The sequence below is a fragment of the Egretta garzetta genome, unplaced genomic scaffold (assembly GCF_000687185.1).
Source record: "Egretta garzetta isolate BGI_Z169 unplaced genomic scaffold, ASM68718v1 scaffold397, whole genome shotgun sequence".
In the NCBI taxonomy this organism is placed as follows: domain Eukaryota; kingdom Metazoa; phylum Chordata; class Aves; order Pelecaniformes; family Ardeidae; genus Egretta; species Egretta garzetta.
In genome coordinates this window covers 3,377,786-3,403,105 of record NW_009260493.1, presented here as the reverse complement: position 1 = coordinate 3,403,105, position 25,320 = coordinate 3,377,786, and the positions used below count along the sequence as shown (strand labels likewise).

General features: G+C 43.4%; 2 protein-coding genes across 6 annotated transcripts in view; one reads left to right on the top strand and one right to left on the bottom strand.

Moving 5' to 3' along the window:
- Positions 1 to 2,601: 2,601 nt before the first annotated feature.
- Positions 2,602 to 20,979, top strand: EZR (ezrin). 2 transcript variants are annotated; one of them, XM_009644308.2, is made up of 12 exons: positions 2,602 to 2,680; positions 7,450 to 7,545; positions 8,368 to 8,642; positions 9,479 to 9,562; positions 10,199 to 10,345; positions 13,495 to 13,591; positions 16,772 to 16,935; positions 17,898 to 18,028; positions 18,714 to 18,874; positions 19,187 to 19,279; positions 20,194 to 20,445; positions 20,796 to 20,979. In XM_009644308.2, exons 1-12 carry the CDS (start codon positions 2,618 to 2,620, stop codon positions 20,958 to 20,960), a joined length of 1,728 nt encoding a protein of 575 aa, XP_009642603.1. In that variant the 5' UTR covers positions 2,602 to 2,617; the 3' UTR covers positions 20,961 to 20,979. The 2 variants fall into 2 exon arrangements, with proteins under 2 accessions (XP_009642603.1, XP_009642604.1); XM_009644309.2 differs by lacking the exons at positions 7,450 to 7,545; positions 8,368 to 8,642 and having other exon boundaries at positions 2,622 to 2,680.
- An 84-nt stretch (positions 20,980 to 21,063) lies between these two features.
- The window catches only part of SYTL3 (synaptotagmin like 3), a 37,113-nt gene continuing 32,856 nt past the window's right edge, over positions 21,064 to 25,320 (bottom strand). For all 4 annotated transcript variants that reach the window (XM_035899787.1, XM_035899785.1, XM_009644307.2 and 1 more), the window contains 2 exons: positions 24,668 to 24,873; positions 21,064 to 23,487 (listed from right to left, as the gene is read on the bottom strand). In XM_035899787.1, the coding sequence (XP_035755680.1) occupies positions 23,357 to 23,487; positions 24,668 to 24,873 (337 nt within the window). In that variant the 3' untranslated portion in view covers positions 21,064 to 23,356. The remainder of the gene's footprint in view (positions 23,488 to 24,667; positions 24,874 to 25,320) is intronic.

The window sequence follows — 25,320 nt, the reverse complement described above, 5'->3', positions numbered from 1 at the left end:
GGCTTAAGGTTTGGAGATGAGAAGCAAGAAGACTTAATATGGCAGGAAGGAGACTCAAAGGATTTGTCACAGGCAGTCGTCGACTCATTGAAGGGACAACTGTCTCTTCTTGCTCCTCCTGTCATGTAGCTAGCAGTTTGTCTGAGGGTACACCAGGGAATTCCTCTGTATCCTGCTGGTCGCTCAGCCCTTTGAGAACACAGAAATTAACCTTTACCACATGCCCCAAGTGCCCTTGAGAGCTTTTGAATAACCAAGCAGTCACGTTCCATAAGGCTTTGTGATTGAAGTGAAAAGCAGGTGACTTAAATTTTTGGTCTTAATACTAAAGTCATTCTTAAAAGATGTAGCAGGTAGGTGGCTTTAGCACTAAATAGCTCACTATGTAGCAGATCCTTTAGGAAGGGGACCGTATCCAGAAGGGTCTTCCAGGGTTGGAGTAATACAGAGTATTCTAGACTAGGGAGTTTACCTTTTTTTTACTAGCAACTAACTGCTAAGGAGATAGAGTAAAAGATGAGCGTACTAGTACTGACTGGAATTCTGTGCTCAGCCAACATTCTGCAGGTTTTCTGGTAAGGAGTGGGAAGCACATCCTTCCAAGTTCTTTAGCTTGTAAACCGATACTTATTTTACACCCACTGTGGTGTTTCAGCCAGAAGTACAAATAACTTGCACAATCCAAAACTGTGGATTACGAGCAGACGTTTTCTTGAAGGGGGTAGAAAGAGATTAGAATATGATTAGGGATTTATTGTTGAGAGGGATTAAGCAACAGGATCTTTTTAAGGTCACGTCTTCGAATTGCAGTCTTGCTGTTCCTGAGAATTTGGTATCTGAACTTCCCCTCCCTTGCTACACTGGAAATACTGTTTGGGAAACCTGTGGTTCTTAAGGCACAGGGAAAAAAGCCTTAAGCATACTTCCATGCTCCTTTATGGATCCCAGATGCTACAGTTGGGAAAAGGAGCTCTTAGAAAACCTTTCTTGCTTGTTCTTTCTTGTTGCTTTTAGAGGATTTTTTTTTTTTTTTTTTTTAAATCCTAACTTAAAGGACACTGCTTTAAAAATACAGCTTGAGAGTGACAGGGAATCTAAGCAGTTGTCATCTCTGGGTCAGTTTTGGGGTTCCATGACTTGGAAACTGCCTTCAATCATCTTTGTGTAGTAGGGAGAGAGCAGGAGAAAGACAACTCTATAAAGACTAAAAGGTACTTGATGCCTTCATGTCTCAATAAAAAAAAAGGAATGCAAAATTTTCTCATATATTTGACTAAAACTAGCTGAGAGAACTTGTTTTATTCACAGTTCTGTGTTAACTGTAACATTGTTTTACCTGACGTTTATCCTAGAGTTTAAATGTACATAATTAAGTGTCTGGAAATTGCTGCAGTGTCAAGGTTTTTGTAGCGAGTGATTCTATTTCTCTTCTGCCCCTTTCTCTCATTTCTTCAAATGTGTGCCTCTGCACTGGGCACCAGTGCCGCAGCTGTAGCAGGCTCTCCTGGGCTGTTAGCTCTGGCTTTCTCTAACGTGGCATTTGTAAAATGTTGGGAAACTGTCATAAAATCTTATCTGCCTGCAGCTTACCTGTTGTCTGCCCTTGTGTTTACCTGTCCGCTTTTCTTTCCTTTAAACTGCTGACCTACAAATCTAACTTGTTAGTAGAACTATGCTACGCCATCATTCCAGTTTGGGGTTCTTTATTTGTTTTGGGGTGGTTGGGTTTTTTGAGATGTGGTATAATATTGCAAGCGATAGGGTCTCCTGTAACTCGGAACAGTTGGAGATAATACTTTCCTGATTTGCCATTTTGCTGGTCCTTATGCTATTCCCTGCAAGCTTAGCTGCTGCTTTGTCTCCTGATTAACTGCTAATAGACTTTTTCTAGTCATTAAACACTCTTGCCTTTTGCATACAATAGTAACCTCTGTCTTGCAGTCTACCTCTGCAATTGCAGTAAATCTGATTATGTTGTTTCTTCACTAACAGTAATGGCTTAGTGAACTCTTGCCCTGTAGTATCATTCTGTACCCGTAACTGCTGTTCTCATGTGCTGCGTAGATTTTTATGAGGGAAAGAATGACTGTTTATCGGGTTAATGTTGATTGCTTTGCAAGAGTAATCTGCAGCCTATTGCCTTTAAAACCTCAGATTAATTCCAGCTTTAATATAAATGGAAGTTAAATTATAAGTCTTAAATTTAATTTAGTCATTAGGGCCTTTCGTAATCCAAAGGATGGCTTGCAGACAGTTATGCTGTGCACTCACAGGAGCTCTTATTCCAAGGGGGTTTAGGCCTGGCAATGATCAACTCTAAAATGTCCTCTCGTTTAACCAGAAGCTCAGTCCAACCCTGTGTTGAGTAGGAAAACCTGCAGAGCAAGCTGGATAAGACAGCAGAGTCAGTGTCACAATTAAGTTTGCTGGTATGATAATACAAATCTAATTGGGGCTTAAGCGTGCATATTGTAGAGGTTACAGTGGTACATCAAAGTGTGGAGGCTGTATTGTATGCAAAGTACTGTGTTAACACTGAGAAATAGCTTTCAGCTTTCAATATATCTTAAACAATGCTTTTTGTTTTTCTCCTTAGATCAATGTTCGAGTTGTTACTATGGATGCAGAGCTGGAGTTTGCCATCCAGCCAAACACTACAGGCAAACAGCTGTTTGACCAGGTCAGTGAAGGCTTGGTATGGGCTTTTGTTTAAGCTTGGAGTACATTTCAGATTATAGTGTTTTCTTAAGACTGAATTCCAAACCTACCTTTCTTTCTTCTGCCCACCTCCTAATCAAAGGGCCCTGGTCTGATTCAAGATCTCTAAATTCCGTCACAGTAAAAGAAAAAAAAAAAAAAGCAAAAATCCTTGCAGGTATGTTCTGTTCCAGTGCAACCTGTCGTCTTAGCAGTGTTGGGTGATGCAAGTGTCATAAGGTCTCTAAAATGTCTAGACAGCATAGGTAGCATGTAAAAATGCACCTCTTGCTTTGAAATACAGCTTAGCTCTTACTTATTTCTTAAAGTTGAAGTGTTGTCCCTGTGCATAAAACTCTTCAGAATGGTCTTCAGATGGCTGATGAAGGCATAGGCATAGCTGCATTCATTCAGAAGCTGGGTTGGAAGTAGCCACTTGCCACAGATGTTTGAGTTTATCTCCATGCAGTAAGTATAGCAACAAGCCTTGTAAGAAGCCCCTGTGCAGCAGGACTTGTCCAGCCTGCCTCCAGGGGTTCCCAGGGAGGTGGAGGGCATGAGTAGCCAAGACTACTCCCTTACTGTTATTCTTCCTGCTACTGTGTTAACAATGTACAGGTCTATTTGGAGATGGACCTACAAAGGTCAGATAAAGACAACTAAAATAAACAAAGAGCACTTTGTAAAACTATTATTCCTTTCTTAAGGAGCTTGCTTTTATAAAACTGAACCAAGTCCTAGATTTCAGCAGAAAATAACTTACTGTTCTGTAATTAAAAAAAAAAAAAAAAATCTTGCTTCTAGCTATTTCTGCCAGAACACTGAAAACTAAGAATTGATCTATGCAGACTTGAATTACACATATTAAGCTGTTTACAAAGTGTTACGACAATTCCTTTGCACTTCTCCCCTTTTCCCCTGCTAGCCTTGATAGCAAAGGGTGGTTGAGCTTTAACTCAAGTGGGCAGAACTGGCTAAACAATGTCCATGCTTTCTAAGTTTGTGTTGGTACAATTTCTTGTTTCAGTGAGTTAGCCAGATCTTGCTAGGCCTTATGGCAGCTGTGCAGTGAAAAGTACTTAAAAAAAAAATTAAAAATAAACAAACAAAGAAAACCCCACAAAAACCCAAACCCCCAACAAACAAAATTTTAGTGGGTTCTTGGTGGGAATGAAAGGAGGAAACTAAATCATAAACCACTGCAGAACTTCACAGTACAAAGTAGAGTACTACAAATTGTGTTTAGCATTTAATCAAGCTTTAATTCCTTTTGATTATTACTGATGTGGGAATAAACATCAAGTATTTATTGACTGGAAATTTGGTGAAGTGCATGTGAAACCTGCATTTTTATGGAACCAGCATTTGGTGTTTGACCTTCCATTCACTGTTGATCACTCTTGCATCAGGGTAACTTCCTCCCCCAGCCCCTGTCATGTTAACCCAAAACAGATAACTTGGGTTTATGAGGGTACAAAAATGCAAATGACTAAAAAGTCAGGTTTTTAAAAGCAATGCCTTAGATCAGACAGTATAAGTATGTCCTGTGTTTCTTATGACAAGGATTTGATAAAGATATATTCACTAATGTTTACATCTGTTAAGAGTCAGGGTCATCTCTTTGGCAGAAGAGAAACTACTTTCTTGACCTCCAGCTGAGAAGCGCGAAATCCTGAGAACAGGGAAAAAGGCAGGATGCTTCAGATCCAAGATACTTCTGGCTTGCTGTCTAGGTAGTCCTGGACTGCTGAAGACTGCTTGGTGCAGCACTTGCTGCACTGCTGGGATAGGCTATCACCTCATGAAGATTTGCTCCTTACATCCTGAGGTTCAGCTTTAAAACCTGTGATTAGAAATTCTAATCTGTAGTCCACTCCTTGTTGAAATGCACGTCTGCACATCAAGGGAAGACTGAGGTAGAAATGTGCAACACAAAAGCAGGCAAGGTGAAGACTGTACGTTTAGCTGCAACTCTTCTGACATCCTCTCTTCGCTTCTGCTGTGCAAGCCTTTTACTAGGCCCTTATCTCGGATGGAATTTACACTCAGATAAAGCCTATGGAGGCAACAGGTTTTTGCAGGTATGGGGAGTGGCCCAACTTGAACTGCAGAACCACTGGCAGGGGGAAGGGTGTTGAAGAAGCCAGCTATTTTTAAAAACCATGAGATGATTTCTTGGCATGGCTGTCAGCTAGCCAAACTACTCTAGCAGAGCCCTTGTGCTTTAGGCTTTGCTTGCATAAGTGTATCCTGCATGTAAGGTGGATTATAGCTCCCTTTTATAGAAAGGGGAAAATAGTGGAAACCTGTGAACATTGAGGTCAGCTCCGCTCAAGCCAGACCTGTGCAGAGTTTATGCTGCAACGGTCCAAGGTGTCCCAAGGACCAACATGGTGGGCTCTGCAGCTGGCGGGAGTACCTCCCAGGCAGTTGTGTGCCATCCTGGCCACGAGGAGAAGGGATTCAAATAGAGGACAGCGTGTCACTGGCAATTTCTGGGAGTGAATGCATTTCTGGGTGGAATGGGCAGACTTAAGATCTGCTGCTTCGTTCATTTGAGGAGCAGGGGGCAGATGTCTCCCATCTTGAATATAATGCCTTGGTTCTTAGTTCTTCCTTGTTTTGCCATGGAAGAAGTTTACAAACCATTTCCCAGAATATAGACTAAAACATTCGTGTCTTTGTTCTTTGAATTGGAACCCAAATTGTGAAATTGTGAAGTTTAGCTTACTACTTTCTCCTTCCATACCTTTAGGTTTTGGGAAGAACCTGAGGGGTCATAACTCCTGCAAGCTTTCTAACTTGATTTATAGAAAAAAATGTACTCTTTCTGTTGTAAGAGGCATCCAGAGATAATGACCTGATAACTGCTTGATTTATGCAACTCTTTATTTTAACGAAGTTGCAACACTTTTTTTTGTGCAATAGGAAGTACCACACTCAACATACCCCGGTTTTTCTGCTAGATTGGGTAAAGCCCTGTTCTGACCTTTCTAAAAATACATCTAGCTGTTAGAAAACTTGGCTGTTCTGTGGTGAAACAAGCCACTTCAGGGCAGGAGGGAAAAGGAATTTTAGTCAAGTAAAGGCTGAAATGTTTTCGGATCCAAGCTCTTTTCTAAAAGTTCTGGGGATTGAGGTTTTTTGTTTGTTGGGTTTTGTGGTTGTTTTTTTTTTTTTTTTTAAGATAAACTCTAGTTTGTTATAATGGGTTACTGACGGCCCTGCTGAAGTCGAATGTATAAACCATAGCCTACTGAATACAGGCCACAGTGTCTAGCTATGAAGCTACCCCATTTCCTCAACTAGTAGGCACTGACCTCTTTATCCTTAAAACTTGTATTTGCTTAGTGACATTTTCCATACTACTGTGCAAATTTTCTTGGTCTGCTTATATCGCTAAACTTTACAGATTGCCTGTTACTCAACAATGTCACACAAACAGTAATTCTCAGAGTGTTAGTCAGGATGGTGCATTTTTCCCATCTCCCTTACCAGTCTTGGGAAGCTCTGGCTTCCAGGTACAGTCTGCTGGGTTCTAGCTCACCACTAAGAAATTTTAAGGGAAACTACAGCAAAAACCTAATTAAGTGTCCTAAAATCGTTGTGTGTCTAAGGTCTGCTCTCCAGCCAGAGTGTTTCCAGCAATACTGTAAATGGAGAGGGTGAAACAGATCCTTGGTTGAGATCTTAAACTTGTTGAAGCACGTGTAACTACGCCCTCTCAAGTCTGTCACACTTTCCTAACTTGCAAAGCAGTTTTAAAAAGCTCTTGCTTTCCACTCAGTTCAGCTCCCATGATGATGCCCACATCACTTTTTGAGGGGCTACTCTGCAAATAACAAGAAGGAAGCGATCCAGATATGTATGTAGTGGATCTTTCCAGATCTTGGCTCTTTCTAGAGTACAGCTTTACAGGTAGACGAGCTGGCAGCAAACTTCTGGGCTATAAGAACAAGCTGTCAAGAGTAGGAGGAGATCAGGAACTTGTTAGGCTATCTCCTCCACTGAGGAAAAGGAAGGTGTCCAAGCAGGCCTATGTGCCATCCAGTCAACGGATAGTGTTTCTGGATCTTTTGTGTGGTTAGTATTTACAATATGTGAAACTAACTTTGTCCTAATGTTGGGCCATCGATATATTTTGTCCTTCAAAACCAGCATTTGTGTGAGTTTAAAAAAAGAACACCTTTCAGTGGGAATACTTCCAGCTCATCTTAATTCTCAAAAACGCATGGGGAGCTTACTGCAGCAGCTGTGTGAAGTATCCCTCAGCTGCTTCTGCCAGCCAAATAATGTTTGTTGACCGGTAGACAAGATCACTTGAGCCGTTAGTACTGTTAACTAGTTGTAGTTAGTACTAACGCTATTACAGACCATCTCACCATAAGCTTTCGTGAGAGAAGTAACTTGTCTTCTTTATCAAGCACAGTTTTAAAATGGGCCAGTAGATAAAAGCAAGCAGAAGCCCCACCTGCTGCCAGTGTACCAGTTGCCCCATATGTGTCTCCTGGTTTTCCCAGAATCATCTTCTCCTAGGAACTGGGCGGGACAAGTAGCTTAGCCTATGCCATTGCTGTCATCTACTATAGCAGCTGTGTATCTTTGTCTACACAATGAAATTAAGAGATGCCAGATGAGTAAATTCAGGCTGTTGGCTGTGCCCACAGGTGATGCGGGGCTTGAGAGGATACCTGGACTTCAAGTGAACTGTTACCTGTAGTAACTTCTCTTTTTTTGACCTTTCTGTTGCAGGTGGTTAAAACCATAGGTTTGCGAGAAGTGTGGTACTTTGGTCTTCAGTATGTGGACAACAAAGGATTCCAGACTTGGCTGAAGCTTGATAAAAAGGTAACAGACTTTGGGCTAATTGCTGAACAAAGGTTAACACTTACATGATTCTTGACGTGTTATTGGCTGCAACGTCGTAAAGCTTGTACCTGTTGTTGGCTGTTCCTAAATTCTCATAACTCCAGGATTTTTTTTGGAGAAAACTTTGTGACCTCCATGGGAACTGTTTGGGTGAGGTGCGGCATAGTGGAAGTTTGTCCTTTCTTTCTGTGTGAATTGTAGAAAGCTTGATAGCATTCGTCAGATGTACAGTAGCAGCTTGACATGGTACTTTGTTGGGTAGAAGCAGCTATTCTTTCTGTGTCTGGAGGAACATCTTGCCTAGTGGTGGTTTTAGTCTCCGCTCGTGCGGGATCATTTGTTGCACTAATCTGAAAGATAGGTCACTTCAAGGCTGGGCAGTTGTAGCAGAGCACAGGTGCCTCTGGTGTGCTCTTGTATGTGAACTTGCAATTCTTATGAGGGTATGAACAGTTTTTCTCGACGGGGCTGTCAGCAATGTACCTGTTTAACGACAGGGGGCTGTTCTCTGTCAAACGCATACAATACTGGATGGGTTCGCCATCTGACACAGCATGGTAAATCATTCTCCAGTGACCAAGGCTTGCTGTACAAGCAGAATTTTACTGGCTAAGCTGGAAAGTATAACATGTCTCCCCTGTGTTCTCATAGCAGTAAGCAGCTGGAATTAAGGAATAACAGTATCGAGTTGCCAGTCACTTGCCTCTTCAGGCAAATGCCCCAAATCCCTTTTTCTGTGTAAAAGCAATTTATTCTGTTGTTTACAACCCTGCTCAGTTGCAGTGTCGCTTCTGTCCTCAGGTTTCTGCTCAAGAAATCAGAAAGGAGAATCCCCTCCAGTTCAAATTCCGCGCCAAGTTCTTCCCAGAGGATGTGTCTGAAGAGCTGATCCAGGACATCACGCAGAAGCTCTTCTTCCTGCAGGTGAAGGAAGGGATCCTCAGCGATGAGATCTACTGTCCTCCTGAAACAGCAGTACTTCTTGGCTCCTATGCTGTGCAGGCCAAATTTGCAGATTACAACAGAGAAGTGCACAAGCCTGGATACCTCAATTCAGAGCGCCTGATCCCACAAAGGTGAAGGAGTTGGTTGATAGTCTCCCATTTCTTTTGGCGTTGTTCTGTTTTGTTTTTTAAAGTCAAGAATTTGCATTCTAGCTAGATACAAAGAGTTTCACTGAAAAGCATGACTGTTATTTTTTGTTTTTAATTGAACTGCATGCGTTTGGGTTTTTTTCCTTCTTTTATTTCTATCTGTCAGAGTATGTTTTTGTGCTCTCTCCTTGGGTTGGTTAGGGAGAGGAAGTACACTTTTGAATTTAGCTTTTCTTTCCTAACCATGGCTGCCATGCTGGTAACTGGCAGTAGGAATGTGGCTCCTCTTTAAGAAGAAAAGAGCAGCCTTCAGTCATGAATGTGTCATCTCTGGAGAAGTTCGGGTTGTGTCTCTAATCCTAATGTACAGTCCTAAAACCCCTGTATCTGGAAAGCATGTCTCGAGGCTATGTAGTCCATCCCCACGCGGGATGAGTGTATGTTATCAGGCAAATGGCTTGTGTTTATGCTTCCTGATGACACTCTGCACAGTGTCTAATTCCAGGAATGACACCAACTTTTGCTTTGCTCTAACCCGCTGGTGTGTACAATGTGTATGTGATTCTTTTTCAGTGTTCTGCTTGCCCCTCCCATGCCTCTGGTCAGTGATGAGAAAGCCTTTGCAGAGGTGTTTTGTTCATTCTGAATTACTCTGCTTCACAGAGTAAATCTTTGGGCTGAGTAAAAATCTTCCTCTTGGTTTCAGTAAGGCTTCCTGTGTAGGACGGATTTTTCAATTAGACTGTAGCAAAGATCAGCATCAATGGATACTGCGGAACACAAAGTCTAATCCTGCTAATATCTCTTTCCTTGTGTAGGGTGATGGACCAGCATAAACTCTCCAGAGAACAGTGGGAAGAACGGATCCAGGTGTGGCATGCTGAACACAGTGGCATGCTCAAGTAAGTGTTTTGTACCGGTCCCTAGGCCAGTCACTTTATCGCTGGTTGATTACCTTAAGCTTGCAGTTCTACAGCGTTCTTTTGAAATAGACTCCAAGAGTCACCTGTGTGGGGGAACTCTTGGTGCATATTTTCTAGACCAATATAAAATCACATGGTAAAACTGAGTACAATTTTAACACTTGTGCTGAGAAGGGTCTCTTGGATGGCTTCCTAAAAATCCTGGACCTAGGCACAGTGTTTCAGTGATGACTTGAGTGGAAAAAAAAAAGTAGAGGTGTGTGTCTAACCTTAAGTGCACTGAAACATTTGCATTGGCAGATGGGGAAAGTTCAGGTACTATACCCTTCCCACTGACTGTACCTTGAGACAAGGTTGAATGCTGGAAAAGATTAATGTTGCTAATTTTCTGTCTGGAAATACTAGGGCTTGGTAAATGGGAGTACTCTGTGTGTATGTGTGTTCATAGGTGTAATATCGTAACTCTAAAGTGAATCCAAAATGCTGAATGTTCAGTTTTAGCTCTTTGTGTTTGATGTGTTGGTTTAGGAAAAGTTACTTGTTTCTCTCAAGGACTTTGTGAGATGGGCAGACAAATGAGAAGCTAACATCTGTTCTCCTTCCTGTCTCAACCAGAGAGAATGCCATGTTGGAATACCTGAAGATCGCTCAAGACCTGGAGATGTATGGAATCAACTACTTTGAAATCAAGAATAAGAAAGGAACTGACCTTTGGCTGGGGGTTGATGCCTTGGGGCTCAACATCTATGAAAAGGATGATAAGTAAGGCTTTTTTTTTTTTTTTTTCACCTGTGATCTCCCAGAGTAAAGGCTGGTGTGGGAGCTGAAGGACATTTCTCGTTTAAAGGATCAGGACAAAGTGTAGAACTTGCTCGTGTTCCAGTTTTGGATCAGTAGGTGAAGCTGTGGTAGGAAACGAGCTTTCACATCATTTACTCTTTTGTGACTTTCCTGACCTTTGTAGCCTGACCTGCTGTAGAGACGTCAGTTGTACGCTGCCATCTGGTAAATTGTGCACAGTTGCAGAGCTGAACCCTGAACTAAAGAGTCTCCCCGGCTTTTCCCTGAGTCAGGTTGCCGGGTATGCCAGCAGTGGATAGAGTACGAGAACCTAGACAGGCTAACATTGCCTGCAGAGTGTTTGGACATCTAAGGCCATTCCTATACTGCAGTTAATGATAGATGTGAGTGCAACTGCCTGGTTTTGAAAAAGACGGATTATGGGGTGGATACGAAACCAAAGCCGGATAACACCCAGAACCCAGGGAGGAGCTAACCTATATAGTTACTGTGAACGAGGAACAAAATGAGGTCTTGCTGAGGTACGTGTAGTTTTAATCAGCCCTTCTGGTAAAGGCAGAGCCACTATTAATTGGATAGTAGGAGGGAAATGATAGACTACATCTATAAATAAACATAAAAGGAAGGTGAGAACAACTGTGTCTAAGCTTGCTAGTCTCGTCTAATACGCCACAGTTGAAGGATTGAAGGGGAGTTAAAATAGACTTTTTTTTTTAGATGAAGGTTGCTGTCTAGACTGCTTCCCCACACACACCCACACCTTCTAAGTCTTCATTTCATGTCACTAATCTATAGCGGACTCTCATTGTAATACAGAGGAGTGTCACCTGCTCTACATCTTTGCCTTCAAAAAGCTTTGAATGCAACCCAAATATTTGTCGGAACTCTCTGGAGCGTCTGTTAAGATGGCAAAGAGAAATGCAGTCTTTTCCTGCAATGCTAATATGTGCTGTCACCCAGAAAACAAGGAGTGTCACTTGAAAGAAAAGTAGTTTCGCTCATCTAATACTTCGGTCTTGAATGACTAGTCTTGCTGTGTAACCATGGTCACACAAACAGGTTTTTCGAGCTGCAGAAGCAGGCAGAATACAGCTGTTGCCTGTAAAGAGCTATGAAGAGGGTTTGCAAAACAAATACGGTGCTGGAATAAACTGCTTGTTTCTGCTGTAACTCTTGCTGCTATGTAATTAAGTGTCTTGAGCAGATACAGGGACTAGAAAAATAATGTGTACCTTGCCTCTGGTTTGTACGTGTAAAATTTGGAGACTGGGGCAAAGGTGAAAAAGCAAAGATTTTATTGTTGAAGTTCAACCTGAGGAAAACGAGACCGTGCTATAGGTGTGTGAGCCTCTTTACTGCAGTGTATCTTAGTGTCCTGCTCCTAGGTATTTTCAAGCTTTTTTTTTTTTTTTCCTCCCCCTGCATTAAAGAGGAGAATCTGTGGTAGAACTCATTAATGAGTGAATTATTTTTGTTGTCTGTCGTACTATATTATCTAGGGTTGAAACACTTAAGCTAGTATGATAGAGGCTGGAGTAATTATTTAATCTTAGTCTAATCAAATCATTTTCTTTACAGTTCTTACTTAATGTTACACATACGCCCTGTTGCATAACCTTGCAGTTCAGTTAAAGGTTAGGGAATGGTAAGTTCTGAAGAGGGTGTATTTTATTCTTGATGTCTGATTTTAAATGAAGCAACTTTTTTTTTATTATGCTTGGGCCCAGTGATACTGTGCTACGTAGTTGCTTTCCATCTCTGACAATGAGTCAAAGTCCTCCAAAACTGCTGACTTTTTTCCTTAACCCGTGAGCTCCATAGAAAGGATTCTTACAGAGTTCCAGTGGTTCACCATGATGATAGATGCTTCTCTAAGTGCTAAATATTAAACACTTGTGTCTTCAAACCATTTGCTAGAAATAATTGTCAGCACTTCAGTGTGTGTCAGAGACATATATTGGAGGGGTTAGATAATAACAAGAAGATTGCCTGTTGGTATCATCATTTACGTAAGACACAATTCTTAATCACTAACTGCTATCTCTAGAGAATATACCCTCCCTTGATAAGAGAAAATAAAATAATTATAATGTGATATTAAACGTAAAAATTGAAGTATTTGATTGGGGGAATTAAAGGAACAGTCAAATACACAAGTCCTTGTAATGTTAGAACTTGCTGCAGAGTTGGGCAAGTACATAAGGGTGAAGTACTGGAATGGCTCAGAAACATTTGATTTCATGAATAACTTCATGATTTTTATATGCAAGAGTCTGGAGAAATTAAAACAGAGGAAAATATTAAATTATTAGTGAAGCTTAAAGAAAGTAATTTTAAACAAACCAGCAGAGCTCCTAAGCAGCGAGGAAGAGCTGGGAGTCTGAATCTTGCCTTTTGTTTCGGAGAGTGCTTTCTGGTAGGAGAGAGCCATGTGGCACAGCTCCTTGCATGACCAGCATGTAAAGTTCTGCTCCATGACTGGTGGGATGGGCTGAAGGAGCAGTTTGTGTGGAAGGAAAGAACAGGGCTCTTTGTTACCAGCCTTGCCTGTAGTCAAGGGGAGGAAACAAAAGACAAGAAATCTGCTTCTACCAGTTGTGTTTGTGCCTGCCCAGCACTTCAGGAGTGAAGGCAGTGTGGAGGTAACTGGGCTGGCTGTAACACAGCAGAGTAGGCTTCTCTGTGGGTGCTAGAAGGTGTGGGGAGCAGCTGAGTTACTTTGGCTTATGCCTCCCATGACGTATGAGAAGCCTCCTGGAAGCACAGCACATAAAACTAAAGTCTGCACGCTGTGGATTTTAGGCCCTGATTTCAAAGAAATGAACTTAAAGCAGATGTTTGGTAAAGCTGAGTGTGTGGCTTCGGTAGAGACCATCCCTATTGCATAGCCAAAGGGCAGTAGGGTGGTTGACCAAAATGAGAAGAGACTGTAAGAGAGGTGACTGGGCTTCTTCCTCTGCACCCTGTGGGGTTTTGGTTCAACTGCTGTCTTCTCTCTGATGGGAGAGCCGTGTGAAGTCTTGCATCCCACTGAGTCTGTGATAGAAGCAATGTGGGGGGAAAAATACGTTCATTGCAGCATCTCTTAAAAATATTTCTCTTCTTTCCAGACTGACTCCAAAGATTGGGTTCCCCTGGAGCGAAATCAGAAACATCTCTTTCAATGACAAGAAGTTTGTTATAAAGCCTATTGACAAGAAGGCACCGGTAAGTATATCTACAATGGATTCCTGGATTGTGCATGTGAACAACTAATACTGTTTCATCTCAAAATAAAGCAGTCTTTGGAGAGGAGAAAGCTGCAGATATTCTAGATGCAAAATGAGCCTTAGTATTTAGGGTGTACTTAGACTGTCTGTTTTTCTGTGCAGCATAAATAAAAGGGCTTACGGTGGTATCTAACGTGGAGAAAGACAGCGATTTTACAACCGCAGAGTCCTTTTTTCTAGCAAACTAGGTAGCCTTATGCTTATATCTGAGATTCTTCGCTAGTTCTGTGAGTCTTCTTGTAACCAGATTATACTGAGATTAGTCCTTTCCCCATTTTTCAGTGCGTGGAAGTTGGTGGCTAATGTTTTTTGTTGTTGTTAATTTAAAAAAACCCCACAAAAATCAATCAAATGCTACTGCCAAACCATATGGTTACTTATGGCTTCCCATCTCGGTGCTCACTTCCACACTAGTGAAAGAAGGAAAGCCAGTTAAGGACCATGGTGTTCATTGACCTTCTTGAATAGTAAGGAAGATGGCAAGGATATGATTTCTGTGAAGAACTGAAATGTAGCTACCTGTGAATGTTGCTTTTCAATACTTAAAAACATGTTTTCAGCGTTATTTTAGTGAAGAACTGGCAACTTACTTTGACCTGTTGAGAACATAAAGTGGAATAACTGGTATAGGTGGGTCTCATTCTGTCAGTCTTGTGAAACTGTTGGAATAGTTGAGAAAGGCCTCTTCCTATTCTCTTCCCCCACCCCAGTACTTGGCCTTGGTGGGTAAATACAGCCCGGAGAAGTAATAAGCAGTTTGGCTTTGGCCAAGAATGACGGCTTATAAATCTCTTTAACAGAAGAAGATCCTCCCAGTAATTTAAAGGATACTAATGCACAGTGTGCTGCAGGGCTTTCCTCCAGATAACAACCTGGGGTTTGGGGACAGAAGAGCTTCTTTCTGTGATGCTGTTGGTGAAAGCCAACAAAACTCCAGAGAGACAGAAAGGTCATCTCTGTCAAGCGTGCCTTTCTCAATAGAAGATCCTCTTGAACATGTTGTACACATTACAAAATACTAATCTCCTGTTTATGGATCACAGCTTTCCATCCACGCCCCAGCAGTAAATCTGACTGAGTTTGAAATGGGAGACTTGCAAGAGGCTGGTAGAGAAAGGTGTTAACATTGAAAACCTCAGTTATGTTCCCTCCCTCTGTCTCAGTTGTACTTTTCCCTCTGGGTGACGTTATGTCTAAAGTTACGTGTGAAAGAAGAATTTATCTGGACACTAATTCTGAGCATTCAGGAAGCTGCCTGCACCTTTTCATATGCTTGTGTCCCCTTTTAAAAAGGCAAGTATTGTAACTACAGCAAAATACTCAGTCCACCCAAGATGCAGGTTGGAAGCTCCCCTTTAATTTGGAGGATTCTAAATGTCAGTGTTTAAATGGGCACTAAGGTAGTGGGTGGAGTCCTGTGGCACCCTGCCTTGAATAAGTTTTTTCATTTTTAGGTCTCTCTGCCCACATACTTTAACATCTTCAGCACATTATCTTTAAAAATATCAAGCTGTGATGCTCCCAGTTGTGTGAGACCAAGGGGAGGCTGGGGTTGAAGAAAGGAGGGGATTCTTTCATGTTCTTATGTGACTGTTTTGTCCCTTGGTTACGGCCTTAAATGACAAACGCAACCCCTGTCCGTGCCCTCGGTATTTACTTCCATGTAGGTCAGCCTTGCCTCCAGATAGGACCTGTTCATCACAAGGTACACAAACTGTTTTTAAAATTGCTTGTCAGAAATAGGAGGTCGGGTGAATAGCTTGCAGGTGCGGCTAGCGGTGCCAGACCTGCGCAGCTCAGGATGGCTCTGGCAGGATTTAGTGGGGGAGCAGAACTCACCGCGCTGGCTGGCTGCCTCTTGCAGTCGGTATGTGAATTAGGGAAACGCGCTGAAGAAAACGAGTCTTTGTCAACTTATTCGTGTTCATCTTAATAGCCCTCGGGGAGCTTTTCATTGCTTCTAGGGTGACTTCTGGTTTTCCCAGAGGTAGCCACAACTTGCGCTTCTGAGCTCAGGCGATTAAAGACACGATCGCTGCAGCCTTGCAGAAATGCAGAGCCTCTGTGTGCCCCTTCTCAGCTCCACCTCTTGCTGACAGTGAGGCAATCCATAGGAGAGTGAGTGATTCTAAGGAGTGGGTACTGGCTTACGGTGGTAGTATGGCAGCCTGCCCACTGCCCCTATCACCGTCCACACGGTACACAAACAAAGGCACAAAGATGCTGAGTTTGTTCACTGTGTAAGTTCAGACTGCATCGCAAATACCTATGGTTGTAGACCCAGAAAAATCATCAAGCAGGTAATGAACTTGGCCCTCTGTATCCCTATCTTAGCAGATTTACTTCTAGAAGACCCAGTCTGGCGCACAGTTTCTGTAAAAGCCTGGTTATAACACAGATAATAAGAAATTTGGGGCCGTTCTTTTTGCAGAACCAGAAACTTTAGAATATTGTGTTTTGTTACTGCCTGCAACCCAATAGTCAAAATAACCCGTGTGCCTGGTAGTTCAAAAAAAATAGCTTTCATCTGATGCTCTTGTACTTGTACATTTGACACTCTTTAACTAGGAAATGCCGTGGAGAGGAAAGAATGATATTGGAAGGTGTATTTCTTCTCTTTCTCTGAAAAAACACAAGATGGTGCCTTGAATATTGATTCAAATACATCAGGAAATTCTACAAAGTCACTTTAATAGTCTGCAATACATTTTTAGTTTCGCACTTTATCTTTCAGTCACAAAACCATGCAAACTTAAAAACTCAGTTACTCAACACTAGAGGTCTGTGAGTTGCCCAGATGGTTACCTGCCAACCCAGAATCTTCTGCAACGTTTCCAAACTCCACAAAGTCCCCTCTGAATGGAGATTGCTAATTTTCTCTAAAAGATGCTTTTTCTAGAAGAGTAACTTGTTGATTCTATGTAGACTTCAAGTGGAGAGTGTAAATACCAATTGTTTTGGCTTCAGATGACATTGGTGGTCCCTGCTGCTGTATTTAAATGGCCTGCATGATATGCCTCAATTGCAGTGAAATTAGCAGCAAGATGATCTGTCTGCAGCGAGCTGGGAGAAGAGAAGGCGTGCTTGGAAAACTGACCGTGTGGTGCCTCTCTTCTAGGACTTTGTGTTTTACGCCCCTCGTCTGAGAATTAACAAGAGGATCCTGCAGCTCTGCATGGGCAACCATGAACTGTACATGCGGCGCAGGAAGCCCGACACCATCGAGGTGCAACAGATGAAAGCGCAGGCCCGGGAGGAGAAGCACCAGAAACAACTGGAAAGGTGAGCTTGAATATGGACAGCGGGGATGGGGTGGCAGAGAGAAATGACACCAAGCTGCCAGGGCTCAGCAGGCAGCTGTACCTGCAGGGCAGCAGCAGGTAACGTGGGTTTCGCTTAGGCAAGGCCGGCAGCCGTCCCACGTTCGTGAGGTCTACGTGTGGCCCTAGAGCTCTGGTTTTACGGGGGCGGGCTCCGGATATCCTGCAGGGTCCCACTGTAAGCGTCACTCCTGGCTCGGAGCTGTGGCCGTGGAGTCTGCTGTCCTGTTTGCAGTCTTGAGAGCTGCGAGGAAACGTGCGAGTAAAGGCACAGTGGGCTCTTGCGCAGTGACATGCGCCTAGAGCGGGGTTCTCCTGACTCTTGGGTGTTAGGACCTGATTTATGTGTTGGACCGTGGGATGGTTGGGAGTAAGGGAGAAACCTTCACACAGAGCATGCATGTACACTGCAAAAAGGGAAGAGGGGACTGGGCGACCTCTTTCAGGCAAGGAAATAGGATTGGCAATTCTGTTGGACTTCTACCACTGGCTGCAGGTGGCTTGTGATTCGGGAAATCATATTGCTTTTCTCCTGTATCTGTGGCCTGTTTTTCTTCATTCCCCCAGTGCTCTAGTTTTTACCCTTCCTCTACTTCCCTCATAACAGAAGTAACAAAGCTAAATCTCTGCTGTGCAGTACAAAGTCCTGGTTTTCTCTCTCCGCATCTAGTAGCTGTTTGGCGTTCTAAATTTCTGTGGCGGGCAACAAAAATACAAATGTTTTCATGAAATGGGGTATCCAAACCCAAGCAAAAATTCTGAAGTGATGAAGGAACAGGCTATGTGTATTTCTGTCTTCTGGCTCTGTGTTTTGTGGCAGTCGCTTCCCATTGAACTGCCCGGAGAGATGCCCAGCTAGTTTTCTCACCTTGCTGTAGCTCAGGTCTGAAAGTGAGCTTCAAGCATGAAATCTGTTTCTAACAGGCAACAACTAGAAAATGAAAAGAAGAGGAGGGAGACAATTGAGAGGGAGAAGGAGCAAATGTTGAGGGAGAAGGAGGAGCTGCTGGTCAGGCTACAAGAGTATGAGGTGAAGACACAGAAAGCAGAAAAAGGTAAAGTACTTGTGCTGGCTGACCAGATCACGCGTATTGTGCTCCACAGAAGGGTTATATGGGTCGCTGCCTACACCTAGCCTAAATCTGGTGACACTGGGGATCTCTTGGCAAGGCTTACCGATACCTACCTATATGGATAAATGCACACATGCGCACGCACTGCTGAGATCATCCAAAGTGTGAAAGCGGCATAAAATCTGCTGATTGTATTTGGGAACCAAAGGGCACGAACTCTGTTTTTCCCCTGTTGCTAGGAGGGTTTTAGTAGTATGGCCTCTTCCAACAGCGAGCAAGAGTTCAGCTCTTGAGTACTTTTACTTAACTCCTAACAGCAAAAGTATTTTGGGAACATGTCTTCCCAGTGACGTGGAAGAGCTGAGCAGATTGGAGACAGCCACATCTGGTCCTTGCAGTAAACTCTCAATTAAGGGCAGCAGAATCATGTCTGTGTTGCAGACTTCAGTGCAAATACTGTGCAGAAGATTTAATTAAGAAGCGCAGCTGACTGCTGCTGAATGCAGTTACTTGATATATAATGCAGATAACTACTTTGAGGTGTGCAGTGAAGGGATATTGCAAGCTGGAGTCAAGTGCTTGTCATGACTTCAGCAGTTACCTAAGAGACTGTCTGCCTGCTTTGACCAGGCTTGTGGAATAACTGCATTGATCTGTCTTTTTCCAGAGCTCTCGGATCAGATCCAAAGAGCCATTCAGCTGGAGGAGGAAAGGAGACGAGCCCAGGAGGAAGCAGAGCGCTTGGAAGCTGATCGTTTGGCTGCTCTGCAGGCCAAGGAAGAGCTGGAGAGACAAACTCTGGACCAGATGAAGAGCCAGGAACAGCTGGTAAGACCCGGTCATTTTGAGGATAAGATACACAAGCATGTTACTGTGCCCTCTGAGTAAGGCAAAGCCTTGTTCTATGGGGAAAAACATAGTGCGGTGAAAGTGCTAGACCACGCGATAGCGTCGCTGTGGCGCTGTTCTCCATCATGAGCAACCTACTTTTTGTTCTTAATTTCCTATTCAGTCTTTATTACAGCGGAGGGTAACACTTGGGTCTTTTCTCAGTCAACAGTGTTTCATTGTTGCATTTGGGTTTTGGTTTGGTTTGGTTTTTTTAAGGGTCCTTACACTTCCAGTTTTATTATTCAACAGGCTACAGAGCTGGCAGAGTACACAGCCAAGATTGCACTTCTTGAAGAGGCAAGGAAGCGTAAAGAGAGCGAGGTCGAAGAGTGGCAAATCAGAGTGAGTATCGCTGTTTTACAGAGTGGCTCTGAAGTTCTGCACTCAAGCGGGGCACAGCGCAGTGCTTAGCCTGGTATGACTTCTCCAAGCACGTGGAGACAAACATCCGTGCGCCAGCAGAGAAGGGTGGGCGCGTGATGAACGTGCAATACGCCTGCAAAACACCTTTCTTCCAACACGCCTTCAGTCAAATTTCAAAATGGAAGCCTGTATAGAACCTAAAAATGCGCTCATCATTTTGGAGCCGTGGAGGGGAAGGGACGCGTGTATAAACAATGCATTTAATCCATTTAATTCCAAGAGAAGACACAGCAAGCGCAGCCGCGCTGCAGATACCAGTCTTGAGGGGCGTGTGCTGTTGTCAGTGGCTTCCTGGTACCTGGGTTGGGAGAGTTGAATAATTTGATGCACTAGGCCCAAAAATAAACCACGCAAGGCTCCCAGTGCCCCCTAACTAGCGCTGCAGGCCGCATGGGAGGGCGGAACCACTGGAGCGGCAAGGAAGCTGCCTGCCTAGCGCGAGACGACGTTAAAAACGCCAGCTTGGGAATCTAAGTTCTTGCTCCATGGAACACATATTTACAAACCACAGCTCTTCAGGTGGAGAACAGGATGAAGATAACTGTAACGTCGCACAGAACTGTTTTTCCTAGACTATGTTTCATTGGAAGAAGATTTGTTGTTTAGATCCCCTGCGTGTTACACAGTGGATGACAACAGTGTCACTAGCAAAAAAAAAAAAAAGTTTTCTGCGTAAGAGTGCACAAAGTTCTGTCAGCTGCAGAGACTTAATTCCCTCTTTCTTGCTTTTCATTGTAGATTGACAAAACTGGGACGATAAGCGCTGAAATGTTCATTAAGCTGGTTTAAAGCAAGAAATGCATGAAAATATTTTTTTCACTCTTTTCCCAAAGGCCAAGGAAGCCCAGGAGGATCTGGTAAAGACAAAGGAGGAGCTACACCTGGTCATGACTGCTCCGCCTCCACCCCCACCGCCTGTCTATGAGCCAGTGAACTACCATGTCCAGGATAACTTGCAAGATGAGGGACCTGAGTACTCCGCCTACAGCGCCGAGTTCTCCAGCGAGGGGATCAGGAATGACCGCAACGAGGAGAAACGCATTACGGAGGCAGAGAAGAATGAACGTGTACAGAGGCAACTGAGGGTAAGAAAACGTTTGGCGGAGGGGGAGTGATGGAACAAATCTTTCCTGGAAAACAGATCATTTAGCCACTTGGTTAAGCACACAAAGCGTGATAGTTTGTCTTCGTTAACAGTTCCTGCAGGCAGTTTGAATTACAGAGAGGGTATACAAAGAGTATTCTCATGGCTCGGGCTTTGAGGTTGCTTACATCAAGGACGGCGTTTAAGGAAAGTGTGTGTTGTATCCATGTCGCTGATGCGTCCAGTCATCCGACAACTGTCAGCTCTCGGCAGAGAACACGGCTGTCGTGAGCTGGAAGCTTCTGGAAGCTTCTCCTGCGTAATGTGCGTTTCATGTTCTTTATATGGCAGGCGCTGACAGATGAGCTGGCCCAGGCCAGAGATGAAAATAAGAGGACCCACAACGATATTCTCCACTCGGAGAACATGCGGCAGGGACGTGACAAGTACAAGACGCTGCGGCAGATCCGGCAAGGCAACACTAAGCAGAGAATTGATGAGTTTGAGGCGATGTAACGATGCTTTATAACAAGAAGGCAGGACTGTGGGAAAGGCAGATCTTAATGCTGTGTTCTTGTTTTGGGGGTTTTTTTTTTGTTGTTGTTCTGGGGTTTTTTTTTTTGGTTGTTTTTTTGTTTTGGGTTTTTTTTTCCCCCTGAGGAGGGGTCACTGTATGACACTTAACAAATGTGCTCTCAACCCTGAGGTGTTTGAATCTCCCTTTTATTCCATACCTTCTATTAAATTTGGTATAGTTAAAAACTCACCGTACCACTGATCCTGGTAACTTGCTCATGCCTTTGCCTAGTGCCAAAAGGCCTTATGTCACATCTCTCTTTAAGCAACACAAATTTGAATAGGCCACGCTTCTAGCTGAAGGTATGTGTCCTGCACAGGTGCTGGATTCAGCTCGGTCTAAAAATAAGCAACTGTGGGTGAATTTTGTGCCATATGTCTTTGTTATTACTAGTTACAGTGTAAAGTCCAACCGTTGAGAAGACAGGCTGTAGCAATCGGGTATGTAGGTGCGTACAGACGCACACATTTATTTTTACACCCTGTTTTTTGTCTTGGTCTTGATGCCCACCTCCCCCCCCCCAAAAGAACTGACAACACCTCAGAACCACTTTGTGTAGAATTTAGGCTGCTTCTGGTTGCTGTTCTCCCCTGGAGAAATTCCACAGCGATGGCTCAGAAGTGTGGCACAGGGATGCTGATGCCCTCCTCGTGTAACAACTAGGCAAATACTCTGGAATCTAATACGCTACTGTGTTTGCATTCCAGCTTCATTACTGATCAGTTATAGTGTAGTATTTATATATATATATATAAAACATGCAATACTAGTTTAAAGGGAGATAGTTTTGCTCTGTATATTTTGTTACTTTTCAGATTTAATAAGACTTGCATCTGTAAAAATGCCTAAACACCACTGTAGTCTGATACAGTGCAGCTGATCATTTGCTACAAAGCATTATTTGTAAAGATCACTTTTTTACTTAATGAAAATTGTTATATGTACACGTGATCCAATATATACAATTTTACTGCACCTATTTTTCTAACAAATTTTCTAATTTTTTTAAATGTTTGATTTAAAGTTTCAGACTCCAAAGATGAAGGGACTGCTTCTTTATATCACAGTTGTATTCTCTCTAGTAGAGAGCATTTCTGTGACCATTCCTTCCCCACTAACCTACCCCTGTCCTTGAAAATCTGTTAGAAAGTGAGATACAGTATGTTGTCAGCTCTTCTCTTCCATTTACGACACCTACGCTGCTTTATACTTGAGTTGAATCTTGTGTGGTTTTTTTATTTGCAGCAGCAAACATCTAAATAAAAGATCTGCAAAGTAACAAAGGACTTGGAGTCAAGCGTTTCTCGTGTGGGGTGCGTTCTGTGTAAGGTGTGCTACTGCGTGCTTGGTTCCCGAGCTTAGCATGTGAATCCCCCTGTCTTTAACTCTTAAATCTGTAAAAGCCACATTGACCTGGAAAGGAAGAAAGGAGAATCCTTGCTGTAAGGTCTAGTGTGACCATCTTCACCCCAGTCCTGGGGAGCATGAGTTACAGCTGTATGGATGGAGCTTCTGCTGACTGCAAACACCATCTCTGAGGCAAAGGGAGCTGACTCAGTCCTTGGGCCTTAAGCTTGTGTTTCCTCTACTTCACAGGAATGAATGAGAAGTTTAGCTAAACTCCTGTCCTGTCTGATCCATATGGTGTTAATACTGCCACGTAAGCTGATGAGAACAAGGAACTTCCTACACCTACGTTTACGTTGTCCCATGCTCCTGCTGAGGGAGAATTGACAGATTTAACTGGTTGTCAGCACCGTGATACAGCATGCAGTTGACAGGCCCATGGCCCCAGGCCCTGGGTCATGTGAAGCAATACTGGCACTGTAGATAATTCTGAAGCACAGAGGTGTTAGCATGACCCAATTTGCAGCAAGCAGTTAAAGATAAGCTAGTTTTTAATTCTCTCTGAACATGTATAAAAACATCAAGATTGGAGTGGAAGCATGTAACTTTAAGGTAACAGTTACTTTTCTCTAATAAGGATTCCTATCTCTGATTTAAATTAAATAACTACAGTTCTGCTGCACCCAGAAATGGAAAACTGCACACCATCTGGCTGCTGTTGTCTTGTCAGCATACTGCATTTCAACTGGAGTTTGTAACTCCTGAAGAAACAATGCCAGCATTACACTCCAGCAAGAGACACAGGTAACAAACAGCCTTAACTTTTGGAGAAATAAAACCTTCAGAATGTCACATGCTTTCAAATGCATAACTCTTCCCCAAAAGCTGGAGTAGGTACTGGTGCAGCATACATTTCTCCAGACCCAAAATTGAATTTAAATTTAAAACATCCCACGTGGGGAAGGAAAAGTTTTTGTGCAGCAGCCTCTCATGACTTAAAGTTTTCCTTATTTGAATGCAGCGCAAGTGTAAAGTCCATCCACGTGTTTGGACTGCGGAGCACATCCTGCCATTGGAGCACTGACTGGGAAACAAGGTCTGTACAGCCAAGCGGCTCCTCTGCAAGAAAGCAAAAGGAAAGGTGACAGGGTTGACTTTCACTTGGCCTTGCCCAACTCCTGGCCCAATGGACTAGGTAACAACCAACCTCCTCTCACTCCTATAGCAATTTCAGCTGTTCTGTAGCTCCTAAGGCATTAATTGCAATAAATTTTAGTTATACTTTTGAAGCATTATTTACGCCCTGTTAAACTAGGATTGCTTGCTCTCATCTTGCAAAGAAAATTATTTTTGGTTGTATGACTTAAAAGCAGAGGAGCAAGTGCACATACCAAAAATAGCAGAATGGCACAAAGCCTCCTGCTTCAGTTCATCTCCGTTGACTTTACTGCAGTGCCAGGCTTAGGGCTCAGATGGTTGGCTTCACTCAGAAGCAGGCAGTCCCTGCTCTAGCAGAAGGGAAAATGCTGGGCAGGACAATCAAAAGAGGCTCATGAGGAAGCCTGCACAGCCCTGAGTCATTATGGGTGCTGATGCTCCTCTACAGTACATGTTGACACTTTTTGAGCCTTTCATCTCAACTACTGAAACCAAAGCACTTACTCTCTGAGAAGACTGGGATGAGAGACTCCACTGGGCAGTCTTCAAGTGACAATGCTTCTCTGCTCGACTACCAGTTAAACAAGGCCTACTCAGTGAGCAGAGGGTTCCTCAGCCTTGAGCAAGAGGGCTTGCTCTTATGTTAGGCCAGAGCCCAGAACTCAGATGTGCAAGAGGTCTTTCTGAGCCAGTTTCACTTTCTGTGTGGATGTAAAATAACAAGCATGACTACAAGCAAGCTTGGAGTCTAGTAGATCATCAGTTCTGGTGCTCCCTTTTGAGGAGATAGAACTAGCCAATTTCTAGAAAACAGCTCAAGGAACAAGTATCAAAAAAGCTGTAGCTGAGTTGGCTCCACCATCTGCAGGCTCTGGCCCTAAGAGTTACCACGCTAACAAATGGCTTTCCTGAAAATTTCCCCTGACACCACTGAGCTGCTGCACAGACCTGAACTAAAATGTGCATTGGTTCTTCCAGGCTCACAGCCCAAGATCTCAAGTTGCTTAGGGCAGAGGCTGGGGCTGTATGTGTAGGCACATGACAGCAGGTACTAAATAGTGCAGTGTAAATATAATTTAGAATGTAACCTAAATGAACTTTTCCCCAAATTACTTTCAATTTTTAGTCATAAAGAACTTACTTGCTCCAAGCTTGGCTCCTCCTAGGAACTGATCGCTTGAGCTGAAAGTGGACTGGTCCCAGACAGTCAGGTGTAGACATGATTGCTGTAGCTGGGCTGGGGTAACCCCATCAAAGACAAACAAGTGTTTCCACTGGGGACAGGCTTCTTTCTTCAGGACAGGAGACTTTCGCTTTACCTCTGCTAGGTCTGGAAGGATAAGACAACTTCCCCCCAAAAAATGAGAGTTCAGCAAGGTTACTGTTTTTGCAACCAGAAAACCGAACACGTGCAATCATCAACTGGAGCCTTCTGGTTTGCCTTAAATAGCAAAAAAGTTCAGCTGAAGTGCAAGGCAGAACATGGTGCTAGTGTGTTTATTTTGGGACTTGTTCCTTTTCCTGTCTGCCTCCAGTGTGGGTGCAAGTAGGCTCTTCTGATCTGCTTTTCCTATACTATCACTGATTGCTGAGGGAGTCTTTACTCATAGAATCATAGAATGTTTTGGGTTGGAAGGGACCCCTAGAGGTCATCTAGTCCAACCCCCCTGCAGTGAGCAGGGACACCGCTAACTAGATCAGGCTGCTCAGAGCCCCGTCCAACCTGGCCTTGAATGTTTCCAGGGATGGGGCCTCCACTACCTCTCTGGGCAACCTGTTCCAGTGTTTCACCAC